Genomic DNA, 17,059 nt, shown 5'->3' on the forward strand with positions numbered 1-17,059 from the left:
ATTAGACTTAATTGATTCATTTTAACAAGTTTGAGTGTTTAATTGCATTTTTTAAAATTCAATGGTTTAATTGCACTTTCGAGTAATGTTAAGAGTCCCCTTTCCCTTTTTTATATTAGTTAAGTTTTTAAATTTGATGGATTATGTGTGAAATAAAATGGAGATACGTGTAAATAACGTGTTTATTATTATTTCTATTGGAGTATTGGCTACTATTTGCAATGGACCATTTCTAACCAATTTTTTTAAAAAATAAAAAATTTGTAATAGATCTACTCACCTTGAGTCAGCTATCACTACTATAGCTGATCTGTGGATCTAGGGACCAACAACCGGACCATGGGCACCAGAATAAATGGTTAATTTCACTATGCCCCTGTATTTAACGGTGAGTAGCATTTTGCCCCTCTATACTTTGCACTATTTTTTTACCCATCAACTTATGTGTATAAAACACCTTTTACCTATACGTTAGTTTATAAAACACCTCATAGCTCCTCTATATAATTTTGGAAATTAACATGAAAAAAATTCATAATATTTTGTTATATCAAATAATTGTAACAAGTAACCACATGTATAGTATGATCTAATAGGATATTATTAATATTTTTAATAACTTTTACTTCATTTATTCTAAGTTTTTTGTGAAGTTCAATTGCGTTTTTTCAAAACTAGCATGAAAATCAATTGTAAATTTTAAGAATAAACTAAAAATTCAATTTAAAATAAAAAAAAAAACTATAAATTAAAAGAGACTTTATAAAGAAAATGTTTATGCACACAAGTACATTTACATCAAATAGTATATAATATATTGTAAATTATAACAAAAGAAGTATGGTTTTGTAAAAATGTAATCTCTCTCTCTCACACACACACACACACACACACACACACACACACACACATATATATATATATATATATATATATATATATATATATTTAGTTTAAAAGTATTACTAATTACTATGTTTGCCAAATATTGATCTTCCATATAACACTACAAAAGAGATGAGCAACTCTATATCTAAATTAACGTGGATCGTAGGTGTTTTGGGGGCAACTCCCAACCAAGTTGGTTAGATAGTAAAGTTTGAAGTTTGACTTTACGTGACAATTGTTTATTATCTTTCTTGGTTTGAGTCGGTCAATTTCGGACAACTAAATTGATTTACGTCATTGTGCTCTTTTGTAAGTTAGAGTCACAAGACCCTATTCACTTTAGAGCATACTTCAAAAAGAAACTACGAGCTTTATGGTAAATCAAAGTTGAGGGGATCAAAATGCCTATTAGGTAAATTCATGGGGTAAAACATTTAATAATTCCAAACTTCAAGGGGCAAAGAAAAATTAGAAAAAAAAAAAAAGAAACGAAAAGAAAAAAAAAAAAGAAAAAAAAAACCACAGGACACGTTATTACCAGCCACTGGTTTCTATCATTAGAAATTCTGAATATTCATTCAAATAAAACAACTTCGTACTGTTATTTTTTAATTAAATATTACATATTATATTAAATAATGTAATTCGTAATTATATTTGTTAATTATAAATTAAAAAATCTCATAACAAGTTCCCATAACAAGATATTTAAAATTAAATAATATAAATTTTGTACGGGAAATTTGATAGAAATAGAAATAATATTATTATGAATTACGAGTTATAGTAATATTATAAAAATATTAGGGTAACGCACGGTTTCCACGCATGGTCTGACGTAGCAGTAAGTTATAACAGTAAGGTGTATAAAACGTTTCTCCGGCGGCTCTGCTCCAAAGGTCAAAGAAGAAGCTAAAGCTCAGACGGCGGACGAAGAGAGGAGAAATGGAGAGCGCCGCCGTTTTCGCAGGACTTCAGCCTACTCCTGCTCATCACCACCGTCTTCCTCGACCGTCAAGAGGTTCTGTTCAGCTACCTTCTGTTTCCTTGAGCGACAAAAAGCTATGTTGTCCTCTCCCTCTCAAGGTATTCTGATTCGTGTCCTGGATTCTCTGTTTTGTTTCATTTCAGTTTATTTACTAGCGTGTGAGTGTGCGGAGAGTGAGTTTGTGTGCAATGGAGTGTCTAATTTGATAATGAGAGTTGTTTGCAGCTTCAAAATCAGCTACATTTCGGTTTCGACGGTAATACCAGCAGCAATAATAATCGTAATGCTCCGCGAGTGGTCTCTCCCATGAGGTTTGTGCTTCTCACCCCTGGAATCGGTTTCGTTTTCCAGTAATCGTTCTTGTCTTTGGTTCATATGAGATAGATTTGCTTAAATGGTGTGCTCATAGATTTACTACATTCACGATTGTATGAATTACTAACAGTTGAAAGTTCCTGGTTAAGATTGTTAAACTTCTTCAGTTCTTCTCACTTAAATTGGCTCAATTGTGAAAGCTTTTCTCAGAATTGTTGTTAATAATAAAATTAATTTATCCTTCTCTCCAAAAATTATCAAATTATTGATGGCTTTTATTTTCCTATATAACAGCAATGTAACAAACGAAGTAGTCGACCTTGACTGGGACAACCTCGGGTTCGGCTTTATGCCTACTGATTATATGTATATCATGAAATGTTCTCAAGGTAAAACCTTTACTAAAGGTGAATTACAGCGTTTTGGGAACATCGAATTGAGCCCATCAGCAGGGATATTAAATTATGGCCAGGTTAATTATTTGACCTTTGTTTGCAGCTACATTCTAACATAACTTCTGAAGTCAATAATCCAAGACATTTTGAGGGATAATTATTTCCTTGATTATATTGCAGGGGTTGTTTGAGGGGTTAAAAGCCTACAGAAAACAAGATGGCCACATTTTGTTGTTCCGGCCTGAGGAAAATGCTTTGCGCATGCAGATGGGTGCAGAACGTATGTGCATGCCTTCACCAACAGTTGAACAGTTTCTGGAAGCAGTGAAAGCTACCGTGTTAGCAAATGAGAGATGGGTATAACTCTACTTCAATCTTTTTTGTGGAATCACTTCCACTTATTATATTAAAATATTGGAGTTTGATTAATTCTATTGTTTCAGATTCCTCCAGCAGGGAAAGGATCACTGTACATAAGGCCATTGCTTATGGGGAGTGGAGCTGTCCTTGGTCTTGCCCCAGCTCCTGAATATACTTTTATAATTTATGTATCCCCTGTGGGTAACTACTTCAAGGTATATTTGTCTTAACTTTGTATCTTAGGCTTTAATTTCAGAATGCTTTATTTCTATACTTGCTTATAATTTAGTATCATCTGCTTTTAATGTGTGTTTACCTTTCATGCATTAGTTGCCTTTAGGTCTTTTCTTATGTGTACAAGGAAATTGTTTCCTATTTCTTAATTGCTTTAGCCATCATTTATTTGTATTTTTGTAAAGTAAATGTAGCATTTTGCATTTTACGGAGTATTTTCTTTCCTTTTCTGTATATGCTATTGTTTGGCTTTGTTAACTAGTCACCATGTGCTGCAAACCTGCCATGGGGAATAAACTACATTCATTGAGGTTTCTTTAACTAATTGAGATTGGAGAAAGTAGCTCACTCTCATTTTCTTTGGTCTTTGAGATTGTACAATGTTGATGAATGGAAGTTAAAATGTTAATGATAATAGTACCTTCCAAAAGCTTTTAGTATTTGTTATCTGTTAGTATCTTGATGCATACCGGTTTATTTATATTTAGGTCCTTTGGCAGGACTTTGAAGATTACCTTTCTAAATGTTTACCCTGATTATGCTTTTTTTGATATAATGGCAGGAAGGTTTAGCACCAATTAATCTGGTGGTTGAGACTGAAATGCATCGTGCGACCCCTGGGGGTACTGGAAGTGTCAAGACTATAGGAAATTATGCTGCAGTAAGTTATTTCATGGAAACATTGCAAGCAAGAGTATTCTGCATATTTTACTTCTTACTGTTTGAATACCAAACTCACATGGACTATTTTCCTTGTGATTGTAATTCATAGGTCTTGAAGGCACAGAGTGCTGCTAAAGCAAAAGGCTATTCTGATGTTCTGTACCTTGATAGTGTTCACAACAAATATCTGGAAGAAGTTTCTTCTTGCAATGTTTTTATGGTGAAGGTAAATAATTGCAGTAAGAAGTTTTATTTTCTTTTGTTTTACTTAGGGTGATTGGATTGATGTAATTGATGCAAGAAGTTTGATACAAGTGTTGCTGCAGTAGTTGTTGTTATTAATTTTTTATTATTATTATTATTATTATTATTATTATTATTATTATTATTATTATTATTGTAGTAGTAGTAGTAGTGGGATGACCACTTCCTAGGTAGTTAGAGGCTTAGAGCACTTTAAGGTAGTGGGTAGTTTTTATCTTTTATAAATAGATGCCTAGGTATTTGAAGAAGGGGGACATTTGGGAAATTTGTATTTTGGCTTCCTATTAAATGGAAGATTGGGGGAGAAGAAGCACTCCAAAAAAAAACGCTTCATTTGGGGAGAAGAAGCACTCCAAAAAAACCGCTTCATTTGGGGAGAAGAAGCACTCCAGAAAAGCTTCATTTTTATTCCTAAGTTTCTAAGCCTGTGACGTGATCCTAGATATCTTGGCCTATAACATTTGGAGTCCAAAAAAAGTTTCATTTGGGGAGAAGAAGCACTCCAAAAAACCGCTCCATTTGGGGAGAAGAAACACTCTAAAAAAACGCTTCATTTGGGGAGAAGAAGCACTCCAGAAAAGCTTCGTTTTTATTCCTAAGTTTCTAAGCCTGTGACGTGATCTTAGATATCCTGGCCTATAACATTTGTATCAGAGCCAGTCGTCATGGGTGACACAACGTTGGCCGACTCTGTTACTGCGATTCGTGGGGTGGTCCAAACGCTTCACGCAGTGCTGGCTGACCAGGCTGAATTACATGCAATGTTTCGACAATTTCTGGCCGGAAAGAAGCCAATTTTCACCTCCAGCAGCCACGCAGCACCACCGACGAACTCCGAGACAGCTCCAGCGCCGTCAAGGCCAGGGGGCAGTCCGCATCAGTCTCTGCCTTGCGAACTCCAGCTGCTGCGTCGTTTCCAGCCAGTGTTGCCTTGAAGGCAACAACAACAAAAAAAAAAAAAAGAAAAAAAAAAAAAGAAGAAAAAAAAGTAGAACTGTGTACCATCACATTGAACATTGAGGACAATGTGATTTTGATGGGCGGGGAAATGATACAAGTGTTGCTGCAGTAGTTATTATTATTATTATTATTATTGTAGTAGTAGTAGTGGGATGACCACTTCCTAGGTAGTTAGAGCACTTTAAGGTAGTGGGTAGTTTTTATCTTTTATAAATAGATGCCTAGGTGTTTGAATAGGGGACATCTGGGAAATTTGTATTTTGGCTTCCTATTAAATGGAAGATTGGGGGAGAAGAAGCACTCCAAAAAAAACGCTTCATTTGGGGAGAAGCACTCCAGAAAAGCTTCGTTTTTATTCCTAAGTTTCTAAGCCTGTGATGTGATCCTAGATATCCTGGCCTATAACAAAGTTTCTAATTTAGTACTCTTCTCACTTTCATGTTCAAGTTGTATTTGTTTGTGTTACTTTATCTTCTGCTCCTTGTATCTTTACTAGCTGAGTATAGTCTGTGACTAATATATCACATGCTTCATTTCCTTGTTCATTATTATTTAAATGCATTAATATTGAACCTGTACCCCCTCAGGGTAATATGATAGCAACTCCTGCAATAAAAGGGACCATCTTGCCTGGTATTACCCGGAAAAGCATAATTGATGTTGCAGTCAACCAAGGTTTCCAGGTACCTTATATTTTTCTGATTTAACCTACTTGTGCAAAAGATCTTTTTCCTTTTCATGTCTTGGTCACCTGCATATCACTGGGTTTAAAAATCTGCTAATTTGATTTTTGGTGCCAAGATGCAATAGTTTGCTCCCTTTAGCGTGTTACTTGTGCATAGCTTGAATATACGGTGAAGTTTCTCCATTCCTTAGTTACCTAGGCAAGACAGAACAAAGTAGTTTGATCATATTAGATAGCTAGGTGTGGCTCGTAGTGCAAATGGATGAGAACCTTTAAACATAGTTGCAAGTTGCAACTTTGAATATAACTGCATTTGAGCATTTTTAAAAATTTCTTGTGATTGTTTATAATTGAAGGTTGAGGAACGAGCAGTCTCAGTGGATGAATTGCTTGATGCTGATGAAGTGTTCTGTACGGGAACAGCTGTGGTTGTATCACCAGTCGGAAGCATAACCCATTTAGGGAAAAAGTGAGAATTTCTTATCCCAATTTAGAATGGATTTGATTAATTGCACAAAATTTCTATATTTGACTATTACTTACAGAACTGGACTGGTGTCTCACCCCACTATATAAAGTGTATATCATTCAATCCACTAGATTTCATTACTACAGCTCATGAGACCACGTGAAATTGTGAATGCAATAAGCGGGGAAATTGCACTTTGCTCACTTTATTCTATGTATCTGCAGGGTGACATATGGGAGCAATGGAGTTGGTCTTGTTTCACAACAGCTGTACTCCACACTTACTCAACTTCAGATGGGGATTACAGAGGATAAGATGGGGTGGGTTGTTGAAGTGAAGTAATCTTGAACTCATGAGATACCTAGTAGTTATTACCTTCTTTTTCAAGAAGTTTGAACTCAGAAGATATTAGCAACTAGTGATCCGCTTGTCGGACTTTGTGTTCTTGTTTGTTTACAGATTCATTCCATTGTGTACAGAATCTGCCTTTTTCTATATTGTTTCCGGGGAAACACCTTGCTTTGAATTGTGCCTTTTTCTCTCTCTCTAGCTCGCTCTTGGTAAAGAGAGAGGGTAATTAACTTCGAACTAGATTCAATTACTTAATGAGTTGGTTTGAGCTTGATTTTGACCGAACTCAAGTTAAATTTTGATCAAACAACTCAACTCATTTATACCTTTAGGGGGGGTTTGGTCATTTTTGCAAGGAAAAAGTTTTTCCTTAAATGAGGAAAATGAAATTTTCTCCATTTGGTTCATAGAAAATTGAGGAAAAAGTTTTTTCGAAGGGAGGGGGTTGTATTTTTTTTCCATAGAACTTGGGAACAAAAAGTGAGTTGACATAACTATTTTGTTCTTGTGATTCATACTTTTATTATCATTATTATTGTGTAGAGACATATATATTTTTATACTCATTATTCCTTACCATTCAAAATTCAATCAAACAATAAAATTAATTTTCATAGTAATTGTTTTTTTTTTTTAATGAAATTTCAATTTCATTTTTCCTCAAATATTTTTCACAAATCAAACAGGTTAGTCTGTGTTTTCCTCCTGTGTTTTTATAGGTAAAAAGGAATGTAGTTGTCACGTGTCAATGGAAGTCATAACATAAATAATCATTTCATCGTAAAGTTGTGTGTTAGGAAGAAGGCTAACATAAATATATATATTTGGTCCTGAATGAATGCGTATGTGTGAGGCTAGAAATGGTTTATGGAACATTGGCACCTTTTAGGAACACAGTATTTGCATCCTATGGGACATGGGGACATCCAGACCTATACATGGATGGGCTAGAGGAAAAGGGCCTTAGCCATGTCAAGCCCACAACACACCAACACAAGTTGGGACATACCCCTCTACCCGCCCTAACAAAAAAAATTTATAAGCATTTGTATTGTACTCAGGAATATGTCTCGGTGTCACATGTATTTGAACTTTTGATTTAATTTACATTCTCGATTTGGAAAAAATTTATAAGCATACCCACTAAAACACAATTTATAAATCCCGCTGGAATAACTCAAGTGGTTATCTAATCAATATGTAATCTTGTTTCCACTAGCAAGTTAGGTAGAGATTCGATCATCACGGAATATTTGAGGAGTGATTGGGAAACTGAGGATTTCAACTCTTGTGCGTAGATGTGTACAAACGGCAATTAAAGATGGAGAATGCCTCCTGCTTGACGGCAAAAAACAAGAAGGGAAGAAACAATTTTATCCGATGGATTTTCAAGTGTTTTGTCTTGCCTGGTAGCTCACACTCACACAACAACAATTGATGATGGAGGAAGCCCAGCCCGGCCCGCACCCATTCACTTCACTTCACTTCTATTCCAAAGTATGGGCAGTAGGGACAAAGTGTCATGTTAGAATGTTCCATCCTTGTCCTCCCTTCCCTTCCTCCAATCCCTTCATTATCCCAATAAAACACGCGCAAATATAAATTATAAATTAAAAAAAAAAAAAAAAAAAAATCAATCCCAACATTGAAGGATTATGTGCAGATGTTTCTCTGTTCCATTGTGTGTCATGTGCTGCCATGGCTCCTCATGTGAACACCATATGCCTCCCCATACCTCAATCATTCTTTAATTTGTCACGTCCTGCCATAAATTCCGACGTCTAGTGCCAAACTCCTAATTTCACCCCCTCTCTCTAACCCACAATTAACCATATATAATTAATCCCCCCTCTCATCTCCTCTTCTCTGTACCGTATATCAATTATTATTGTGCATATATGTACCTGCGGGGACTAATCATATCATGTAGCCTAACATCATATCATCGTACGATACTAATAATAATTATTATACGACGTAGTAGCAGCCAGCACTCAGCAGTAGTTACGTTGTTACGTTTACAATCACTTCCTTTCTTGTCAATGTCCGCTGTCTTATCGATCGCAATATAATTATTGCGTTAATGCGGGTTTTAGCCGTGGCGTTTTACACTCACAACAAACGTAACGCCTTCATTAATCCAAGGCTTTTCAATTCGCGTCCCGCCCTGTCTAAACATGTCGCCATGCAATGCCAATTCTTTGATATGCTTCTTCCCAACAAACTTTAATTTGCTTTATCCACATATATATTTATTCATTTATTTTTTTGAGTCATCTGATGAGAAAAATCCGCAGTCACTAGAGTCATAATATTATATTATGACTCTAAGTCAACAAATGATAATAGAAAGATAAATCAGTCTAGGTTATTCATAGTTCACTGACTCAAATCAATTCAGGACAGCTAATGCTGGAATTGAACTTGTAGCTTTGTGGTTACCAAGTCAACAACCAATTTAGTTGGGTTAAACATGCAATCATTATTCGAACGTGTGCACATGGTAAACCTCACATTATGACTCGAGACAACAAATGACCACAAAGAGGTAAACCAACCTAAGTTGTCATATAACTGACAAGCTCAGATCAAGAAGGTTAATTAATAGGTCACTCACATTAGAAGTCAAACTTGTAACGTTGTGGTTACCAAGTCAGTAGTCTAACTAACTTGGTTGGGGTTGCTACATATTTACTTATTGTGTGTATATAAATGCTAATATTATTTTATCCTACGTATAGTACGTACTACATTTTCATCTTGTTTATCTTTATTATGTATATATAAAAGAAAAGACACATTTTGGAACGTATACAGACCAACTCCGATCCTTTAGGGTTGGGTTGGAAGGACGCCGATCGACCAATATTGGTTCAAGAGGGGTCTATTCTAATGTAACCATTAAGTTCAGTCTATATTGAAGATGTAACATATATGAATCAACTCTAATCTCTTTTGGGGTGGGTAGGGAGGATGCGAATAGGCAAATGTTGGATATCATGTTACTAACTACTTTTTTTTACTAAGTGGCTTGTAGTCCATTGGTATTGGGTTGCTCCCTTAGGTGGGAGGTGATAGCCTAGGTTTGAACTTCAGTTGAGGCAAGTAATGTGTTTATGTAGGGTATCCCCTTTCCTTATAATAAAAAAATTAAAAAAAAAAAAACTAATTTTTTTTGTGTGTGTACTAATTAATGTTTTTGAGTGCTAATGACTCTGTTACTTTCTCAATCTACTAAAGCACAAAGAGTTAATACCGCCTCCAGTGAAACTCAAACCCGCAACCTCCTATATTTATATTTAAATTTTTAGTGTAATTGAACCAACGTGCATTACAGACTTATAGTATAACCAAGTAACATCGACTCAATCTTAAATTCTAACAAGTTAGCAAAAGAATTAGTATTAAAAAAAAAAAAGAAAAAGAAAGAAAGATATACAAAGAACCTAATCTAATAAACCATTATAAAAGTTTATTTTCAATTAAAGTGGGTAAAGAGTTATGTTATTATAATTTTATCAAGAAAATAGTTGTTGCAAGAAATTTAGTACTTTAGAGAATTTTTCAATAATTTTTTTGAATCAATTAAGAAAATAAAAATTGGAAATCATATATATCAACCTTTGTCAGAACTTATCCGCGGAGTAGTCATTGTTTATGTTCAAAAAATTAATCTTTTATTAGTTTAAGAATATAATTACCGGCCATAATCTTCAACTTGTTGAACGAATAGTTTGTACAATTATTTTATGTCAACTTAATAATAATAATAATAATAATAATAATAATAATAATAATAATAATAATAATAATAATAATAATAATAATAATAATAATGTACCAAAAATAACAGTCCAAATCTTTGTAAGTCAGTTCCTAACAGCGGCTCGACCTACCCACTTCCAATATAAATAAAATAAATAAACAAAATAAAAATGTTGCTAAGGCACATGCAACTATGCAAGCAGTCAACAAGAACATGGAAATTATTATAATAAAATAATATTCTTATGATAATGTTTATGCAACAAATGTTTAAACCGTAATTAGAGCATCCACACTAAGGGGAGATTGTGGAGTTATTTCAGAAGAAATAATTTGGATTGAGTTATTCACTAGTGTGGGATGGAGTTATTAGATGAAATAATCATCCTGCAAATTACAAAATAATGTCAGAAAATAAAGGAAAAGAAAAAGTGAAAGAAAGAAACGCTGTGCGCGTTTCGCGCACAGCGTGGCCATAACCTGGCGCGTGCAGTGCACGTGCCAGGTGGCGCGTCAGGCGCGCCAGTCGACGCGACTGGCGCGCCTGACTTAACTTTTTTTTTTTTTTTTTTTTTTTTTATTCTGTTTTGTTTTATTTTATTTATTTTTTCTCTCCCCTCCCACCTTCTCTTTCCTAATCACTCTTACATTATCCCCACATTCTTCCCAACTAATGTGGATGCTCTTATGGGATAATAGATCTGAACTAGTCCAAATAAATAATTACAGTCTAGCTAGGTTAGACACATTGTGACATTGATCCGATGTATGTCTTGCGTTAGTTCTTGACTCTTAGAGTAGTAGCCCACTAGTTCACAAGAATCAATTAGAGATGTAGTCTGGACCTAATTTTAAGGATCTAACAAAGAGTAAATAGTTTAGGACATTTTAGAATACCAAGGAACAACTAAAACTCATTAATAATTATATTATATATATTACTATAATAGTCATGTCTAGATAGTGGGGTGTGTGCACTTTAATGGCTGATAAGTTACCTACCAAAGATAGTCTCATCAAAAGACTTTTGACTCCATAATTGTAAATTACATTACAAGAAATAAATGCGTTGTTTATCAAAGTCGAAAAATGGAAGATTTTATATAAAAAAATAGAAAATAGGAGAGATAGAAAAATGAAAAACGAAAACTTGTTTATTAAATTTACTCATCCAAATTCATATTCCATCTCCATGCTCCACTTTTCTTAAGAATTTTGGAGAACTCATAAACAAACTTCTCCAAATCTCCAAATGGAGAAATGAGAAGGGTGAATAATATGTATTGACCTTGAGGTTCTAGGTTTGAATCTTGTTGGCGCCTCTTTTTCAGAGTATTATGAAAATTAGACATGAAAATGGAGAAGAAAAAAAGTAAACGATCCAAAACCTCTTCTATTATTTCTTTTGATCTTTTACCAGCAAATTACATATCATTGTGTAGTATAATAATATTCAGTTCATAACATTAATATATACACTATGATCTGAACATTTTATTTTATTACTATATATGAGACATGTATTTTTATTTTTGGGAAAATGGCACTTTTTTTCCTTGTGTTGTTTACATATAGTATATTTTTCCCCTGTGTTGTTTATGTAACCACTTTATCCCCCTCAATTGTTTTTGAAGTGGGTATTTCCCCCCTCTCCGTTAAATAAGTGTTAAGGCTGTTAAATATGAGGGTAAAAATGACATTTCACTTCTTCTTCTTATTATTATTATTATTATTATTATTATTATTATTATTATTATTATTATTATTATTATTATTATTATATAATAAACTATGTTAACATTTCTTTAAATTAATACTCCGTATAATTTAACTTTTTTTATTTTTAATTTTTTAAAAATATTATTAAACACAAAAAAATTAATTTAACAATTTTGGTAGGGAATATCCCGACCGACATAGCTTCACCACGACCGAGAAGCCTTTGTCCTTTTCTCTTTGTCTTTGCAGGTAACAGGTCGGGCTCCTTGAGAAGAACCCGGTCGGGGGCCGACCGGGAGTTGCCCGAGCGACGGTGTCGACTGCCGAGCGGTAGCCCTTTGGCGAGAGAGCTGACGAAAGACACGTGGCGATTGTCTACGACGACAGACAGGGCACCCGGGAGAGCGACACGTGGTGGCTACGTGGAGGGCATGCCGGACGGCTGGAATCTTGTCCCCGGCATAGCGGCTATAAATACCCATGGTAGCTACAGTGTAAGGGACTTTTGGACGATCGAGAGGTTGTTGTTAGAGAATCCCGACCGCAGTCAGTCGGTACTCAGAGCAACCAAGTAGATTGTACTTAGGGCCTTTACCGTGATCAATAAAGACATTTACTTGCTTTACTTGGTCTCGTGTTGTTATATATTGCTTACGTATAATTAGCAGTATCAAATTTAAAAAATTAACGAAGTAACTAAAAAAGAGTTAAATTAATTAATAAATTATAAATAAGATAAGTAAGATGAGACAGAGAAAATAAACACTATCATAAAAAATAAAAAAAAAATATGATTTAAGCACATAATAATAATAATAATAATAATAATAATAATAATAATAATAATAATAATAAGAAGTGAAATGCCATTTTTACCCTATATTTAACAGCCCTAACACTTATTTAACGGAGAGGGAGAAAAATAGCCACTTCAAAAACAATTAAGGGGAATAAAGTGATTACATAAACAACATAGGAGGAAAATATGCTATATGTAAACAACACAGGGGAAAAAAGTGCCATTTTCCCTTTATTTTTTTTTTTTTTGAAAGGTATGAGACATGTATTTATGTATACTTAGAGTGAAAAGTATTTGTCCTATACTAAATATATGAATGATGAACAAAGACTGTTAGCCGCGTATCATGGAAAACTCATAAGAAATTATAACTCCAACATCATTGAATTTCATAATTGATGTATGTCGAAAATCTTTTGTAATAATTATTGTAAGATTCCAGTTGCCACGATTATCATCGACACATTATGGATGAAGTTTTTTGTTTTAAAGATACTTCGATCTATGCGATTTGCTTGCATGTGTATGTGTATCGTCAATGATTTCTTCCACTTCTATTTTAAGGACAATTGCTTACTGTACTCCATCTCCATGTCAAATATATTTACCCCTAAATTATTAATTAGCTAGTTGTATCGAGTAAAACTTTGTTTGGCAGAACTTATTTAAGCTCTATAAATTTGAAAAGATAAAATTGTATTTTCGCTACTAATTTGGTTTAATATTAAGCGCTTAATCCTAACAACGGAATCATAGCTAGTCACACGATAAGTGAATTGAATGCGGAATATTAAAATCGGCGCTCCTAGACCGTTCCACTTTCACTACTAGGCGCCCAAAAATCGGCTGGCCGCCTAGGCGGCGAAATCAGCCTAACCAGCCAACTCGACCGAGTCGATCAATTTCTTCCGATGTCGTCTAGTCCAGCCGTCCGTAGACTAGTTTGATACTTTGAATCTTTGAATGATGGAAGTATTTGAGTATTTCATATTTGAGTATTTTTATTTTTTAATATTATTTTGATATTATGACTTATGAATTATCATTATTTCATTTATTTGGATGTGTTATTTGATTGAATGTTGAAAACAACCTCATTAAAATTATCAAACTGCAAGTCTCCCACTATTTTTTTGGCGCGTGGTGCTGCCCGGGCGCTCGACTAGCGCCTAGCGCCTACTGCAACCATGTTGTCAAGTATAATCTTCGACATAATAATCACTTAATCCTAACAATTGATATCAAATCAATTCACGTGCATGATAAAATAACACCTTTAATTCGCTATTAAGTATAGATTTCGACACAATGCTAAGTTTTTTTTTTTTTTTTTTTTTATTTTTATTTTTATTTTTTTTTATCTTTACAGTCTTACAAAAGATGAGATTACAATACTAAAGGAAATATGAAACGTAAATCACTCCTAGCTACCTAACAGGTTAGCTTAGTCAACTAATCCAACACCACACAATAATTAACTATAATAATAACAAATATAATAAGGAAATAATAACATTATTAACAGCTTTCGACACAATGGTAAGTTTTTTATCTTTACAGTCTTACAAATTTTAATCTATATATATATTTTTTCCATAAATTCAGGCACATTATAAACCACACAATTTTAATAACATTGCAACTATAATGATTTTAGGAGGTGTCATATTTCTTTTTAAAAATTATTTCTTGCATATATTATTGAATTCATACTTCAATCAATTAACTAATCTTTTATTTATTTATTTATGAACTTTTATTTTGGCCCTACCATTTGCTCTTTACACATGACATCTTCATGAGATTTGATAGTCAACGGGGAGGAACAAAATCTTATATGTTCAAGATTCAAATATTCTGGAGTTACAAGACAATATGGAACTGAATCTGACTTCTTTTATATTCAACCACCTTTTTTATAATATATTTTATTTTTAAAATTTTAAAATTTTAAATTTTAATTAATAATTCCTTAAAAAATTTCTACCTGCAATAACTGTCAGATGATTAGCAATAATGAGGATGGCTAACCATAGTTTCCGCCCTGGCCGACTTGCCCTATCACTAATTAAACAAATGATTAATGGATCTTAAATATTAATTTTGTGATTAATAATAACAAAATGTGTTATTATAATAACAAAACAAAAGTGAACTCTTGACCTTTAACGTAATTAAGTATATGATTAAGTATTAATCCAATTGTATTACGTTGTTTCCCTCGACCTATACCATTTGCGTGGTTGGTGGCAGCTTATGTTAATCCAAATAATGATGTTCCTTAAGAAAGATTGAAAAAAAATAATAATAATAATAAAGTGATGAATTGTAAGTTGATTGGTAATGTGGTCAAACTAAAAACTTCCAACATCAAGTAATCATATGGGGTTTTATTTAATGAATTTGGTGTCAACTTATTGTTGGATATATATTAGAAGGGTTGGTTAGCTTCTGCAACTCACTGTATTTTATCTATGATGTCGAATTTGAGACCTTATATAGAATATAATATTTTTTCACCTCAAAATTTACATACAAGTGGATAATTCAGGTCTAATCTCTGTGGTTCATGTTCAGTTGAGAGTTACCATGATTTACATTCAGGTCTAATCTCTGTGGTTCATGTTCAGTTGAGAATTACCATAATTTACATCCTCCCAGATGCTCTGTCGGGCCGGGGTGTGGGGGCACTTAAGGTTGTTCAACCTTTTGGAAAGAAGGATAATTCGTATTGATGGGGATATACGATGCATATATGATATTTACTAATTACTTTCAAGCTCAATGTCCTTGTTTGGTAAATGGTTGTTAGCTGTTAGCTGATTGTGTTAATTAGAGGGTATAACTAGATGATAACATTAGTTGTTGTAGAAAAGTGTTTGGTAAATTAACTGTTAGCTGATAACCGTTTGGTATAATTTCTTTTCTGAAAAAGCTAATTGAAAAAGTTATTTGGAGTAGCTTTTTGAATTTTAACATTTTGAAGTTGCAAAAAGGTAATTAACCAAACAGTTATATTGATATTTTAACTAAATCAAACAATTAATAGTGGTCAAATAAGTCAAAATTGGCATATAGGCCAATTTTTTACTAAACAAGGCCAATATATAGTATGCTTACCGACCTGCTAAACTAGCTAGAAGGTGAATCCTACCCTAACAAACAAGCAACACCTGAAACGTTCTCTCAGCTGTGGTACACATCCACATCTCCTTAGCACTCAAATGGCCACATGTAGCACGACCGATCTGACTGATCACCTATATATGAGAGCGCCACATACATGTCCTTTATCACTGAGAATTTTGGTATGTGTTCTCTGCCTCAATGCCATAAAAGTCGGCTTGCTTTGTAGAAGAGGGGATTCCAGCGAAAAACATATCCTTAATACTTCCCAACCTGCGAAGAAAGTAGTATAGAAGCTAACTCGCTTTATTTGAAGAAAATGAGATTCCAACAGAAAAATATATCCTTAATTAGTATATATATAAAATTTTATCTTCTACCATTATATGCTTCGACTTTAGAAAATAATAAGAAATACTCCGTAATAAATTTTATTAACTCTGATTGGAATGATGCTCAAACCTAAAACTTTATTTATAAAAAATAATATTGATACTATCAAACCGCAGTATATTAAAACATATAAAAGCAACCTTTTGTCATAGTTGATATGATAATATATGATTTCATGAGTTGTTGGAGAACGGTGGCGTTGCAGAGAGAATTTTGTACCAAACTAAATTAAATAGCTAGTCCATCTACCATCAAGATGGGCATTGTAATGGTTTTTTGGCCCGCATGGGTAGCTCAACTGGTTATAGAGGTGAAACTTTGGAATAATGACCAGGGATCGAGACTCACCAGCGGCAGTGTGAGAGCAACCTCTCAAAGTGAGGGGGCTCCTTGTGCGCAATGAGCACCGGTCTAGCCTCTGTGGTTCATGTTCAGTTAAGCCACCATGATTTACATCCTCCCAAATACTCTGTCGGGCCGGGGTGTGGGGGCCCTTAGGGTTGGGGTTCAGCCTTTGGAATAATTGTAATGGTTTTTTGTTATTACAAGCCACAACATAATGGCCATTATGGTCTATTAACTTGCATCACTTTGATTTAATATACATTATATTTACCTAGTTTTCAATGGTAAGAAAAAAAATCACTTTTAAACTAAAGTACCTAAAATTTCACCTCTTTTTTGA

General features: G+C 33.8%; 1 protein-coding gene across 2 annotated transcripts; it reads left to right on the plus strand.

The window, feature by feature from the left end:
- The first annotated feature begins 1,714 nt into the window (after nt 1-1,714).
- Nucleotides 1,715-6,747, plus strand: LOC109168564 (branched-chain-amino-acid aminotransferase 3, chloroplastic-like). 2 transcript variants are annotated; one of them, XM_019317624.1, is made up of 10 exons: nt 1,715-1,974; nt 2,102-2,187; nt 2,486-2,663; nt 2,767-2,943; nt 3,030-3,161; nt 3,743-3,841; nt 3,953-4,069; nt 5,655-5,750; nt 6,109-6,221; nt 6,446-6,747. In XM_019317624.1, exons 1-10 carry the CDS (start codon nt 1,834-1,836, stop codon nt 6,561-6,563), a joined length of 1,257 nt encoding a protein of 418 aa, XP_019173169.1. In that variant the 5' UTR covers nt 1,715-1,833; the 3' UTR covers nt 6,564-6,747. The 2 variants fall into 2 exon arrangements, with proteins under 2 accessions (XP_019173169.1, XP_019173170.1); XM_019317625.1 differs by having other exon boundaries at nt 2,489-2,663.
- The last annotated feature ends 10,312 nt before the right edge of the window (nt 6,748-17,059 follow it).

Source organism: Ipomoea nil, unplaced genomic scaffold, assembly GCF_001879475.1.
Source record: "Ipomoea nil cultivar Tokyo-kokei standard unplaced genomic scaffold, Asagao_1.1 scaffold3199, whole genome shotgun sequence".
Lineage (NCBI taxonomy): Eukaryota > Viridiplantae > Streptophyta > Magnoliopsida > Solanales > Convolvulaceae > Ipomoea > Ipomoea nil.